Consider the following 13,243-nt stretch of genomic DNA (forward strand, 5'->3'; position numbering starts at 1 on the left):
GAGGGAGATTACCACGACGCGTCTTAAAGCAGTTCTAATTCCAGTGTAGGAAAAAGAAACTAGCGTCATCGCCTTCCACTTTAGAATTAGTACTGCTTTAAAACGCAACAGAAACATTTGGTTAAAATAAAACACAAAATATCACAGAGCGTATATTCTAACATAATCGACATTCATCTGTGTTTGGTACCACGACTGGTACCAGGTGTCCTTCGAGGTCCAGAAGTTATACATTGCTTTGCTAGCCCGATTCTTCCAAGGCTTTTCTGGCGCGTCTGCAAAATCGTGAACGCCTCCCACACGAAGGCCGAGACTCACGTAAAACTGAAACAGAAACGAGTATTTTTATTTCCTATGAGGTAGGCTAAATACGTTTTTTGATTACCTATCAAGACTTAATATTGATATCCACATGAGATATTTTTTCCTTGCAATAATTTGCATCATTAAATTTAATATAAAAAAAATTATACAGTGAAAATTATATATTGATGAATTGCACCTGATAAAAGCGTACGATTGAAATAATGTATTAATATGGTTCAGAAAATGTTGTTAAAGACGTGTTTATCGGATCTCGACGTGACTTATTTGATGCCAATGTGATAATAATACACGTTCTTTGCCTTAACCTGGTAAGCAGTTATTTCTGCGCCGAATCAAAACAAATCCTAACGGCTTGTTTCTGAATTAAGTACTAAGACGTCGCCACGGTAAGGCTGGTAAGGCGAAGGAGATTCGAATCCTGCCTCATAATCGAATATATTGCACGCCTCATAAGCGAAGCGTTGAGGTGGGTACTACTTCAGATGTAAAAAATCAGATGTTTTGAGCGAAGTGACACTTCGCGCAAAACATCTGATTTTTCAAACTTAAAATGTCTTTATGTATCATACATTGCACTTGTAAGATAATACATACACACACATATTAAGAAAAAACACTATTTTTAACATTCATGATATTTTTGATGTCATTTTTGTTATTTAAACTAGTTAAAAAACAGTTTAAAAAAGTTCTGTCTTGGACGTCCGTGTGTCTGTATGTGCGGAGGATTTTCTTGTTAACACGATAGCGACCGAAATACTTTACTAATCGAGTCTTTTTTTTCTCTTACGCTTGAGTATGCTCAGGAATAGAACCGATGTGGTTTAATTGTTATTAAAAAAAACAAAAAAAAAATATCGACTGTTCTCCATAATTTTAGTATATCTATATATATTCTTTATTTTATTTTTTTTATATTTATAGTGTACTCGAAATTCACCATTATAAACTCGATTCTTTATACTATAAGCCAAGGTTTAAAAAATAAGTTGGTAGTCAGTCCCTTAAACCTGCGCAGTTTCACATCTAGGTGGGGCCACAAGAAAAATAGCTCAATTATTACGGTACCGCTTTCTTTACTTTTCCAACTGTTTTATTTTATTTCTTTTTTATATATAAATTTTATTGTAAAGGATGAGATTATGAGGCGTGCACTTTTGGATTTTCCAAACTATTCCTATTCTTTAAAACATTCATGTATTTAATTAGCATTTTAATGCTAAAAAAATATTTTCGGAATGTTTTAGTAACAATAAATATTTTTGTATTTTGTATTTTATAAACTAATAATTTTATATACATACCATCTGATCAAGAGGAGCCATAACAGATCCCTTCAACCACGCAGCCGCATGGGGCACTGCATTTGCTTTAGCACTTGCAAAGAAACCTTCACCAGCGTCTATTGTACCATATTGCTCACCATCTACTGATAGCTCGATGCCATCTAGGAGGAATGTGGAGAAAATGTTTAAATTTATTTTTGTTCCTATTGTTTGTTAATTAGATTAGTATTTTTGTAGTTTCTTAACATATACTTCTTGTGTAAAGAGATTTTTGATATAATTTTTAAATGTTTGTCAGGAACTAACTGAGCACGTTTAATTTTATGAAATAATGAACCGATAACATTGTGTTGTCATTTGTCATTCATAATTATAGACACAAAAAACATTGAAGGTATAGAATTTATAATCTTTGACAAACAAAACTGTATTTTTATTTTTTAAGATATGAAAAGCAGATCTTTCTTACCTGGCTTCCAAACTAAAGTATAAATATGATAATCCTTATTCCAGTTTTCGATACCAATCTTTTCCCTCATTAAATAGGAGCGGTACGGTTCAGAATCTGAGAGGATTGGTCCTCCGTATAATTTCTTAGCAAATATCGGATTTCCTTTCGCAAAGGCAACTCGCATAAGGCCAGATTCATATCGGGGAATGCCGTAGACTTTGTCACGAGGCTCGAGATTCAATTCTGAAATAATAAATTATTTTGGATGTTTGACATAAGAATGAAGGCAATGTCGCTTTCTTAGTACATAATAAGTGGAAGTCAAAATATTTTACCTATACAATAAATGCAATTAAATAGTTGGAGCAGCTTTAAAACCGAGAAAAAAATTGATTTACTTTTTGAAATAAACTTTAGCTTATTGGACTTTTCTCTGATTATATTTCTACAATATTTTATCGGGATCGTAAATTTCTATATATGAAATGGTTAAGAAATAAAAATACCTGGTATCAACCAATTACCACTCGGCAATTTGGCGCGTATTTCAATTTTGCCGAATTTGAAACTGAACTTGTTTTTAGTAGTCATTTTGCCAGTTATAATGGGTGGTAGGATTTGTGCCCCAGATGCCTGTCGACTACATTCCGTAGTCCCAATTATACCCGTGCACCTATAAAATAATCAGATTACGAATAAACACTAAATTACGACATGTGGAAAAATAAATTGAAAAAAAGGCCTAGAAAGTTCTAGTTAAAGTGTTTGATAAAACAATTAAAACCAGTTTCAAAACATCATCCATATCTTCTGTTTGTATGAACTTTAAATTGTTTTAATCGATGATCGAATTCAATAAGTAGTATATTATCACAAAAAATCAAGATTATAAGCATGATTATTTAATAAATTTAAACTTATTGGAGAAATAATCAAAAGAAATAAATTTTTCTCACGTGCTGGATAAATCCAAAGACTGCATAAGGAATCCTTCTTGGTATTTATCTTCGGTAAGGATGGGAGAAATTGCCAAAGCACCATCTTCAATTTTCAAACTGTCTGGCATGTACAAGTTAAATGGATAGTCCTGTAAGAAAGTATTTCATTTCTTTAGCTATTTCTTCATTACCTTGGAACATCTTACGTTCTAATCACAATTAATGGGTTAAATATTATTGTATATCTCATATAAAAGCTCTCTCATATGCTTTGCTTCAGCTTTCAAATTTTTTAATCTTGCAAAAGACACTCAAGAGCCAGAGATTTCAAACAGACTACTTTAAATAAAACTCACGGGTCCTTCCGGAAATTTGACTTCCACCTCCCAATTAGCAAGATCCTTAACACTGGGCTTATCAAACTCTTCGTTGAACAGCAGTTGGCCAGTACAGATGTTGGTACGACCGTGGACAACGCTGGCCGAACGTTTACAAGATGGCGGCTGGGTGGGAGGTGGTTGTGTTGGTCTGGATGCTGGTATAACTGTTGGGCTAGGCGTTGGTGATGGCAGTGGTACTATGTTCGGATCCACTGGTGTACCATCTTCTGTGACGTATTCTGTGAAGATTATGTTAGAAATAAATGTAGTTTTCAGTCATTTATTTCATTTGTAATAATACAATTTTTTCTCATGTATGCTGTATTTTAGATTCTTTATAAATAATACGAAACCGAGTTTTATATAGGCTACGTTTATCCCAATACTTTTGGGCTTGTGATTGTAATTTTTTTTTTAATATTTCAAGATAACTATAATTTTTTCATTTATTTATATTAAAGTTATGGAAATTGTAATCGAACCAATTACCAATTGATAACAAAATTTTATAAAAAATAAAAATTTATATTCTTTCGTTCCACACGCCTATTCACGTGTTTTTGCCTGAAAACTTACCTGTAACAGTCCATTCTCCATTATCCTGCCTGTAACCCAGACCATCCTTGATAACATAAGTCCAGAAGTAAATCTTATCTCCAATATTTAATTTTGCACTTCTATCTCTAAATATCCACTTTCCATTTTTGGGTTTTAATATGTCTCTTGACCATTGTCCGGCTTCTAGCCCTTCCATTTCTTCATTGAGCTTACCATGAAATGCAAATAGGGAGAATCCATCGTCTGAAATCAATCAAACTGGTTAAATATTTTTCTGGGATACAATTATATCATCTATATAAGGTAGAAAATAAGAGGAGTATAATATCTTATTAAATATAAATCGTGTGTCACAATGTTTATTGTTTGTCCTCAATTGACTCCTAAACCGATTATAATAAAATTCGCACACCATGTGCAGTTCGATCCAACTTGAGAGATAGGATAGTTTAAATCTCAAATCGTTTTAGAGAAAGCGGGCGAAGCCACGGGCGGCAAGCTAGTATAATATAGAAACAAAAGAAAAGTTAATCAACTCACAAAAGATAGTAGGATTGGTTCGAACTTCGAAGAGTACGTGCCTTATGCCTACCTAACCATTTTACGTTACCTTATTTAAAAGGTAAAAAATTGAACAATAAGAACTGATGAATGAATGAACGGATGAATTTCACTTCAGTGCTTATGTAACAGTGACGAAGCTTTTGTTCTAAAAAATCCAGGTTTTAAAATAGTCTTGAATTTTAAGCATATATTAGTTTATAATCCTGTATTAAGTGTGCAATAAAGTATTTTTCATTTCATTTCATTTTCATCTATCTTAAAAAGGGTTTAGTTTATTTTACAAGGATTAAAATAGATTCATGAACATTACTGAAATAAATTTCATCGCCCAAAGCATGGTTCTTCTGATATAAATATGAAGCAGCTTATAAAATATAAATAAAAGTGACCTATCAACCTATTTTTTGCATGAAAGAAATAAAACATCGCTTTTCCACACCAATAATTTTTCATTGAACAGCTTGTTAATAAAGTTGAGAGAGAGTTGTAAGATTTTAAGATTTCTAGTACCTAAAAGATGTATCAGCAAAGTACAATAATGTCTTTTTTGTATTTTTAGTGTTGGATTATTGTTCATTCTAAAAGAAATTATTGAAAATCCAATTGAACCTATAATTTACTATTTATAATTTTATTAATAATTCTGACGATACTAATGTAATATTTTTATGACTTGGTTGAATTAACAAAAACTAAAAAGTTACCCATCGGGAGAAATAAAATAATGATTAAATCGTGTTCAAAACCCGTCTAGACTTTAATTCCTAAATGTACTCACAAAAATAAAAGAACAAACTTCACATTTCTACAAACATTTGAACTTTTAAAGCAACTCATTTTTGGCCCGACGTAAAGTGGTCCTGAAATTTTCTCGACATTTTCGGCATTCGTTCGCTAGTTCAGGATACATCGCCCATTTTTGCAAGTGACTACTATCAAGCTGATTTTCCGTTCGTAGCTTTATTTTGATGAGACACCGAATAATTTCGTGTACGAAACTCTCGATTGTGGTAACTAACAGAGATAACAAGGATAAAAATTTTTGATTTGATGGTTCTCAAATATTTATTACGCAATTTGTAGGACAATATGTCTGTTGAATTATATAAACATTAACTAAGTGAAAACAAAAAAATCAGCTTGTTAGTAATCATTTATGATGACCTCGTTATCGATACACTTTGGAAAGGGGGACTCTTTGAACAAACCATAGATTTTGTAGGACAAATATTTTTTCGAATAATTTAGGTAATTATCTTGAGATTGAACAAAAAAAAATATTCAGTTAGTAATAGAGACAATCGAGACTTTCGTACACGAAATTATTGGGCGTCTCATCAAAATAAAGCTACAAACGGAAAATTAGCTTGATAGTAGTCATTTGCAAAAATGGGCGATGTATCCTGAACTACGCCTGTTTCATTATAAACTACTTGACTTCGCAATCAACAAACATTGATTGGACAAAATTGCATTCCAAAACTTTGATTAGATCTCACTAACGTGTTATAAAGCTCGTTATTTTTTTTGTCCATCATGCGAACCAGTTTTTAAAGATGTATTGCTTTTTTTATAAATACACATAATAATAGTTTGTCTACTTTTGCTTGTCGTAACTTGGGATCAATATCCTCTTTTTCAATAATAATAAGATCCATAATTTTTTATGGGCGTGTCGACTGATGATTTAATATAATCTATTTTATTTCTGACTGAGTTAGACGTCAATGACCCTGTACTACCCATTTTTTTTTTTCGGAGAGCTTTCTTATAAAACATTTCATGCATGTATAGTGAACCGGAATAAAAACGTGATCGTAATTGACTGTACAAATGGGGTTAAATTGACATTATTATTTAACAATCTTAATATATATAAATCTCGTGTCACAATGTTTGTCCTCAATGGACTCCTAAACCACATAACCGATTATAATAAAATTCGCACACCATGTCCAGTTCGATCGAACTTGAGAGATAGGATAGTTTAAATCTCAAATCGTATCCGAGAAAGCGGGCGAAGCCGCGGGCGGTAAGCTAGTTAATCTTCTATCTATATATATAAAACTCAAAGGTGACTGATATAGTGATCTATCAACGCACAGCCCAAACCACTGGACGTATCGGGCTGAAATTTGGCATGCAGGTAGATGTCATAACGTAGGCATCCCCTAAGAAAGGATTTCCCGAAATTCTTGCGGGAACGGGGAAAAACGGGGATGCACGTACAAAGTCGTGGGCGGAAGCTAGTTATATGATAATTTACCACACAGTGTCAATTACAATTACTCCGTGATCTATTTACATCAAATTTAACAAAATCTATAATTTTAAATCCACTTTATCGGAGTTTACTAAAAATCGACTAACATCTGTTTTTGGCGTTAGTAAGTATTCTTTGCGAGAGTAATTTTGTGAAAATATAATTTTTATGACAATTTATGACAATAAATAAATAAATATAAATAAAAAGGCTACCAAAACAATTATTTATACAAGCCAATGTTTCCCTAGCTAGGTTACTGGGCAACCTGTGTTTAGAAGAAATAAAATATATTATAAATAAATATAATGCTATTTTTATTTAGTTTATTACGTAAATGAAGCAAGGGATAGGGCATTCGTAAACAAATAAAGAGATTTGAATTTATATAACTTATGTAAATAAGTCGTTTTCAAAGCTTTATTGTTTGAAATAGCACGAAAACTGACGTCAAATTATTTTACAATAGCACATTGAAAACCAATAAGCAGGAACATACACTAAACACAGTAAGTATCTAAATAATCCGAGTATATGCTTTCAACCAGACTCAATCATTATACGTATTATTTCATATTTACCACTATTACTGATTAATTTGACTTAACAACATTTTTCACGGTTCTACGGTTGAAAAATGGCAGGCCTTTCTTAAAAAAAACAGAATCATTCCCTTTTTTTTAAATACCCTCTAAATATTAATTAAAATACTACCTATATTTATTATCAACATTTTTATAAGAAATATATTATGATATTTATATCTATACTTTTTAAATACTGAAAAGCTGAAAAGTTTGTTTAATCGTGCTAATCTCAGGAACCACGTGTCCGATTTGAAAGATTACTTCGCTGTTAGATAGTCCATTCATCGAGGAAGTCTGTAGGCTATATATCGTCAAGCTAAGACCAGTAAGAGCGGAGCAATGCCGGTAAACCCACGGGGTACAGCTAGTAGGAATATAAAGTTAGAACTGTCAGCACTTTTTCGAATCTATACCTACCGTCTTTTAATCTTTCTCATTACTCGGCCTATTTGTTATTGATAGCAACTCCGCAACATATGGCTACATATTTGTAACTAGCTGTGCCACGCGCTTTTACCCGCATTTCTCCGCTCCTGTTGGTCTTGGTGTAATGATATATAGCCTATAGCCTTCCTCGATAAATGGGCTATCTAACACTGAATAATTTTTCAAATCCGACCACTATTTCCTGAGATTAGCGCGTTCAAACAAACAAACTCTTCAGCTTTATTAGTATATTAGTATTAGTATATGTAGATTAGTTGTTAAACAAATGTCTATCATGATTATGAGGCTCTATGTCCGGGTAATTAGGTATAATTGAATTTAGATGTCATATTAAAGACATACAGACGTTTAATCTAATAATAGTATCTATTATTTATCGGATTTGATTCAACAGATCTTAATGTATATTTTGACCTAACCTTTTGGATTTTATCGATTCTAAAGTAATCGATTTTCCTTATATTTTTATTAGTTGTCTGGAGCTTTAACCTGTTTATAAGGCAATGAATTTTGTTATCATTAATAATATTATAACTGCGGTCGATATCCAGACATTTTTTCTCATTAATTTAGTTGAAAAAGAAGAAAACGTACCAACATGTTTTTCGGGTTCGTTTCGGTAAGGTAGCATTTATTTCTGGATTAAACTTCATAATTTTGCAGAAGATATTAAATAATTAAGAATTACAAATTTCAGCATACATAAATAAGGATTAATTATCATTTGCTTTTCTAAATATAAATATAAAAGATAATGTACAGATTAAACAAAAAGATGACTTCATACTTCCAGCGCATATCAGTGACGCCAATACTATAAATACACATTTCCTAAATGTCCCTATCAATAACGCCGTACCAACGTCTTACTTAGCTTACTTCAACGAACATCGCTTTATAAGCAATGCCTCTTTCGAGCTGAAGCCTGTGAGCGAAGATACTGTACTTAAGGCATTAAAGAGTCTCAAGTCTCAAGCAGTAGGTATCGATGACTTGTCTCTAGATATGATTAACCTCACAATATCACAGACACTACCTATCTTGACGCACATTATTAATGTATCTTTAAAAAGTGGTACATTTCCGGCGATGTGGCAGAGTGCATTGGTGCGACCACTTCCAAAGAAAAATAATCCTGCATCTGTTAAAGATTTACGGCCTATCAGCATCTTGCCATGTTGCTCCAAAATCCTTGAAAAGATTGTTCACAAACAGTTAATGGATTATCTTGAGTCCAATAACATACTGCCCGACCTTCAATCTGGTTTCAGAAAGCGAAGAGGTACTGTAACGGCATTGACAGATGTGCTGGATAATATTTTATGCGAACAAGATTGTGGTAAAGGAACGCTTTTGGTCCTTTTAGACTTTTCACGTGCTTTTGACACCATAGATACTAACCTACTTTTGTCAAAATTGGTCTATTACGGCTTTTGCCCACAATCTGTTGCTTGGTTTAAGAGTTATCTTAGTGAACGTAGGCAAACTGTAGTGGTCTCTAATAGTGACGGAACTACTTCTCTTTCTCATTGTAGTCCAGTGAAACGAGGAGTACCTCAGGGTTCTATTTTGGGACCTATTTTGTTTGTCTTGTACACTGCAGATATAATATCGAAAATTAAGTACTGCCACTACCATATTTACGCTGATGATGTCCAATTATATACCTCTTTTAAACCTGATAATACTGACGAATTCATACAAAAATTAAACGACGATCTAGACAGCATTTCAAAATGGTCAATGAATAACGCATTAGTGCTCAACGCCGAAAAAACCAAATATATGATACTGGGTACTCCTCAAATTATTAAAAAAGTTGAGCAACAAACGTCGCTGTTGCATGTAAATGGAGTTCCGTTGGAACGTGTGCGTGAGGCTCGGAATCTAGGTGTAATTTTCGATGAAGCACTTAGATTCGAAAAGTTCATAAATACGACAATCGCAAACTGCTTCTATCGATTAAAACTATTGTATCGCATAAGAAATTATCTAGACCCTCGTCTACGTCTCAGACTATGTGAGTCTTTGGTTTTGTCAAAACTCAACTATGCGGATGTAATGTACGGTCCTCGTCTCCTGTCTCGTACTAAAAACGCCATTCAACGAGTGCAAAACGCTTGCGCAAGGTTTTGTTGGGATATTCCTGCTCGCACGCACATCTCGCCTTATTTAAAAAAAGCAAATATCCTTAACATGGACCATCGTAGGCGTTTACATCTTGCATCTCTTCTCTTTGATGTGATCAGTACCAAAGCCCCAGCGTATCTCTATAATAAACTGACATGGATGGGATGTAATAATGGTATAACTACTAGGGCGACTCTCGTCAAACTGGCAGTACCTAAACACCATAAATCGATTTTTAAAGGTAGTTTTAAATATAGTGCGACTAAGTGCTGGAATAATTTACCGCCTCCATTACGAAACTCGAGGACCTTATCAAGTTTTAAACATGGCTTTAAAAAGCAGCTTCTTACCGAGTTTCGTAACCAGCCTTAGTCGCATAGGATATTACAGGGTACGATTGTGTTTATTGTTTATTGTGTTATATTGTATTTCATATCTATATTACCTATATGTAAAATTATGTTATTATGTCTTGTTTATATTATATTACTATTATTATTAATATGTACTTGTGTTGTGTATTCTACTAATTATTATATATTTGTATATTACCTATATTTAAGTATACATGAGAAATAATAATACGTATATTTTATAATTCAAGTCTATTGACTGGCACTCCAACAAGGGGCTACTGAAAATCAGCGCTTCACAACAAGTGCAGCACATGCTGAGTAGCGACCCTTTTTAGCACCACACTGATTAGGAATAAGTTCTATTTTTTTTTTTTTTTTTTTCTTTTTTAATTTGTTGCTTTTGTTTTGTGTTTTTTTTTTCCTTGTATTATGTGTGTGGTGTTGAATAAACTTTTCTTCTTCTTCTTTCTTCTTCTAAATGGATGTAATTATTTTTCAGATTTGTATTTTTGTTCGTTACGATTTAAGAAAAAAAAAATTTTCGTTAGAAAGCTATATTTAATCAATCTATGTTCATGTACAACCTATGTATATGCCATTTTTTTTGTTATATCGGGTCAAAAATAGTCGAAGTCGGGAAGATAAGCTAGTATATTAAACGGAATTATTAAATACGAATAAGTATAACAGTCTAGAGAAAGTTAATGTTGAAATTGTAAAAATATGAAAAGTGAATTAAAACTTCACCAGATAGTTTTGAAGGAGCAAAATTTAAATTTAAACGGGGTGCTTGTCTTTTACAGGGAGCTTCGTAACTTTTTCAATTAACTTTTTGGCAAGTTGACAATTTTTGTCTCATTGAAATTTTTCACTTTTATGAACAATTGCTTTGTTTAACTTTTAATTAATTAAAAAGTTTGATAATTCGGTTATTAAATTAGGTCTGTTTGCATGGCATACATTTTTGTTAGACTCGTAAATAGGGAAGTTTTAACAAAAATATTATTTTAAGCCGCGGCTTTGTTCGATTATATATATAGAAAACCTATAGAAAATTGCTTTACAATTGCAATTAAATTATTGGGAGTATGTGAACGGACCATTCATTTGAGAGTTTGTTAACTGCATCAAAGTTTACACAATACATAGTTAGATACCTATGTATATAAAAAACTATATATTTAATAAGAATATAAAGAATATTTGCTACTTATTTATTTATTTATTTATTAATACTTTTTTGCTCTTACAAATTACAAATTGAGACTTAAACTAGGATACATTGTAACAAACGGCGGCCTTATCGCTAAATAGCGATTTCTTCCAGACAACCGGTTGTACAGAGAGAAATTAAGTAAGGGATAGGAGTAGGGCAGAGCATAAATAAATATATGAACAAAAATAAAAACAAGAAGAGTTATAAAAAATGAAATAAAATAACAACATAATATACAAGCCACAAAATTAAAAGATTAATTAATATACATACTTTCATAAATAGATTACATGCATATGAGAAGAGATAAAAATAATATAATATAATTATATACTAATAAAATATATAATATATTACACATAATATAAATCTTAGATATAAATATACTAGGGTAATTGAGAAAAATGATAATCACGAACCATATTTTTAAAAATATTCATATTCTACTTCTATGTCATAACTACATAGCGTCTATTTTATACAATAATTTCTTGGAAAGACGGCATTTGCCAATTTACAATAGGTTTACTTTTAATCTGTGCTATGGAATTTTATAACACACCTATATTAAGTACCTACTTCTTACATCTACACTAATATTATAAAGAGGAAAACTTTGTTTGATTGTAATGAATAGGCTCATAAACTACTGAACCGATTTTAAAAATTCTTTTACCATTCGAAAGCTACATTATCCACGAGTAATGTAGGCTAGGATTATCCAGGAATTCCCACGGGAACGGGAACTATGCGGGTATTTTCTTTGTAAACGCGGGTGAAGCCGCAGGCGGAAAGCTAGTGTTGGATATCTTAGATTTTATCATGGCAGATTATTAACTAAATCGATCACAATAAAATTTACCAAGATTTACTTAAAAATATGTAAATGCTAGGTATATCATGCGATTAAATGTTTAACGAATTCGACTACGAATATGAATTGCTTATATCTAAATTGCTTATGGAATTCAAGGAATAAATACTGATGTAAGCAGTTAGAATGCAGGGGAATCATTTAGTTTTTATTTTATCGAAATATCGGAACATAAAACTATTTTTGTAAATCATAAATCTCTAAGTATCATAATTATCAAAAACGAATACCTAGGAAATGATAGCTACCTATTTAAGAAGCAAATATTAATTAAACATTCTAGGGATTTCTTTTTCTAATAATAATAATAAATAAATAAATAAATCTTTATTTGCCAAAAACATTAACTTTACAAAAATACTCTGACGCTGACTCCTAAACTAGAGACTATCTATTCTTTTTACAAAGAATACTTAGATAGAGTCGTTTTTGGCATTATTTTTATAAATTGTAGGTAAATAGGTACCTACCTAAAATTAAATAAACTGTACAATTCACAGGGAATTTCATAAATAGAAAAATAATTGAAAAGTTCTTATTATTAGGTACTTTATCCCACTAATACAATGTAACCAGAAGTGAATTTATAATCGACTATTTAATTTCCGAGTACCTAAATCAACAACAAAAAAAATGGTGTAAACACAAACAATAAAATCCTTGTAATATTAGCGAATAAGTGTAACATATAAAAAGACATACCTGGTACCGTGACTCTGAGTCCTCTAGGATAAATAGCTTCTAATGTAGCCGGAGGAACTGTGTATTGAGCAGCTTGGACATAGTATAGGAATGTAGAAACTAATAAAAACGTAATTCTCCCCATTGTGACGTCCGTTCAATCTGACGTCTATTGACGGACTGAG

General features: G+C 32.0%; 1 protein-coding gene across 1 annotated transcript; it reads right to left on the bottom strand.

Annotated features, from left to right (window-relative positions):
- Nucleotides 1–139: 139 nt before the first annotated feature.
- Nucleotides 140–13,243, bottom strand: LOC123694175 (beta-1,3-glucan-binding protein-like). The gene is made up of 8 exons (XM_045639519.1): nucleotides 13,080–13,243; nucleotides 3,959–4,183; nucleotides 3,359–3,621; nucleotides 3,021–3,151; nucleotides 2,571–2,737; nucleotides 2,083–2,307; nucleotides 1,632–1,774; nucleotides 140–324 (listed from the first exon to the last, which is right to left on the bottom strand). Exons 1-8 carry the CDS (start codon nucleotides 13,201–13,203, stop codon nucleotides 142–144), a joined length of 1,461 nt encoding a protein of 486 aa, XP_045495475.1. The 5' UTR covers nucleotides 13,204–13,243; the 3' UTR covers nucleotides 140–141.

The sequence above is a fragment of the Colias croceus genome, chromosome 9 (assembly GCF_905220415.1).
Source record: "Colias croceus chromosome 9, ilColCroc2.1".
Classification (NCBI taxonomy): domain Eukaryota; kingdom Metazoa; phylum Arthropoda; class Insecta; order Lepidoptera; family Pieridae; genus Colias; species Colias croceus.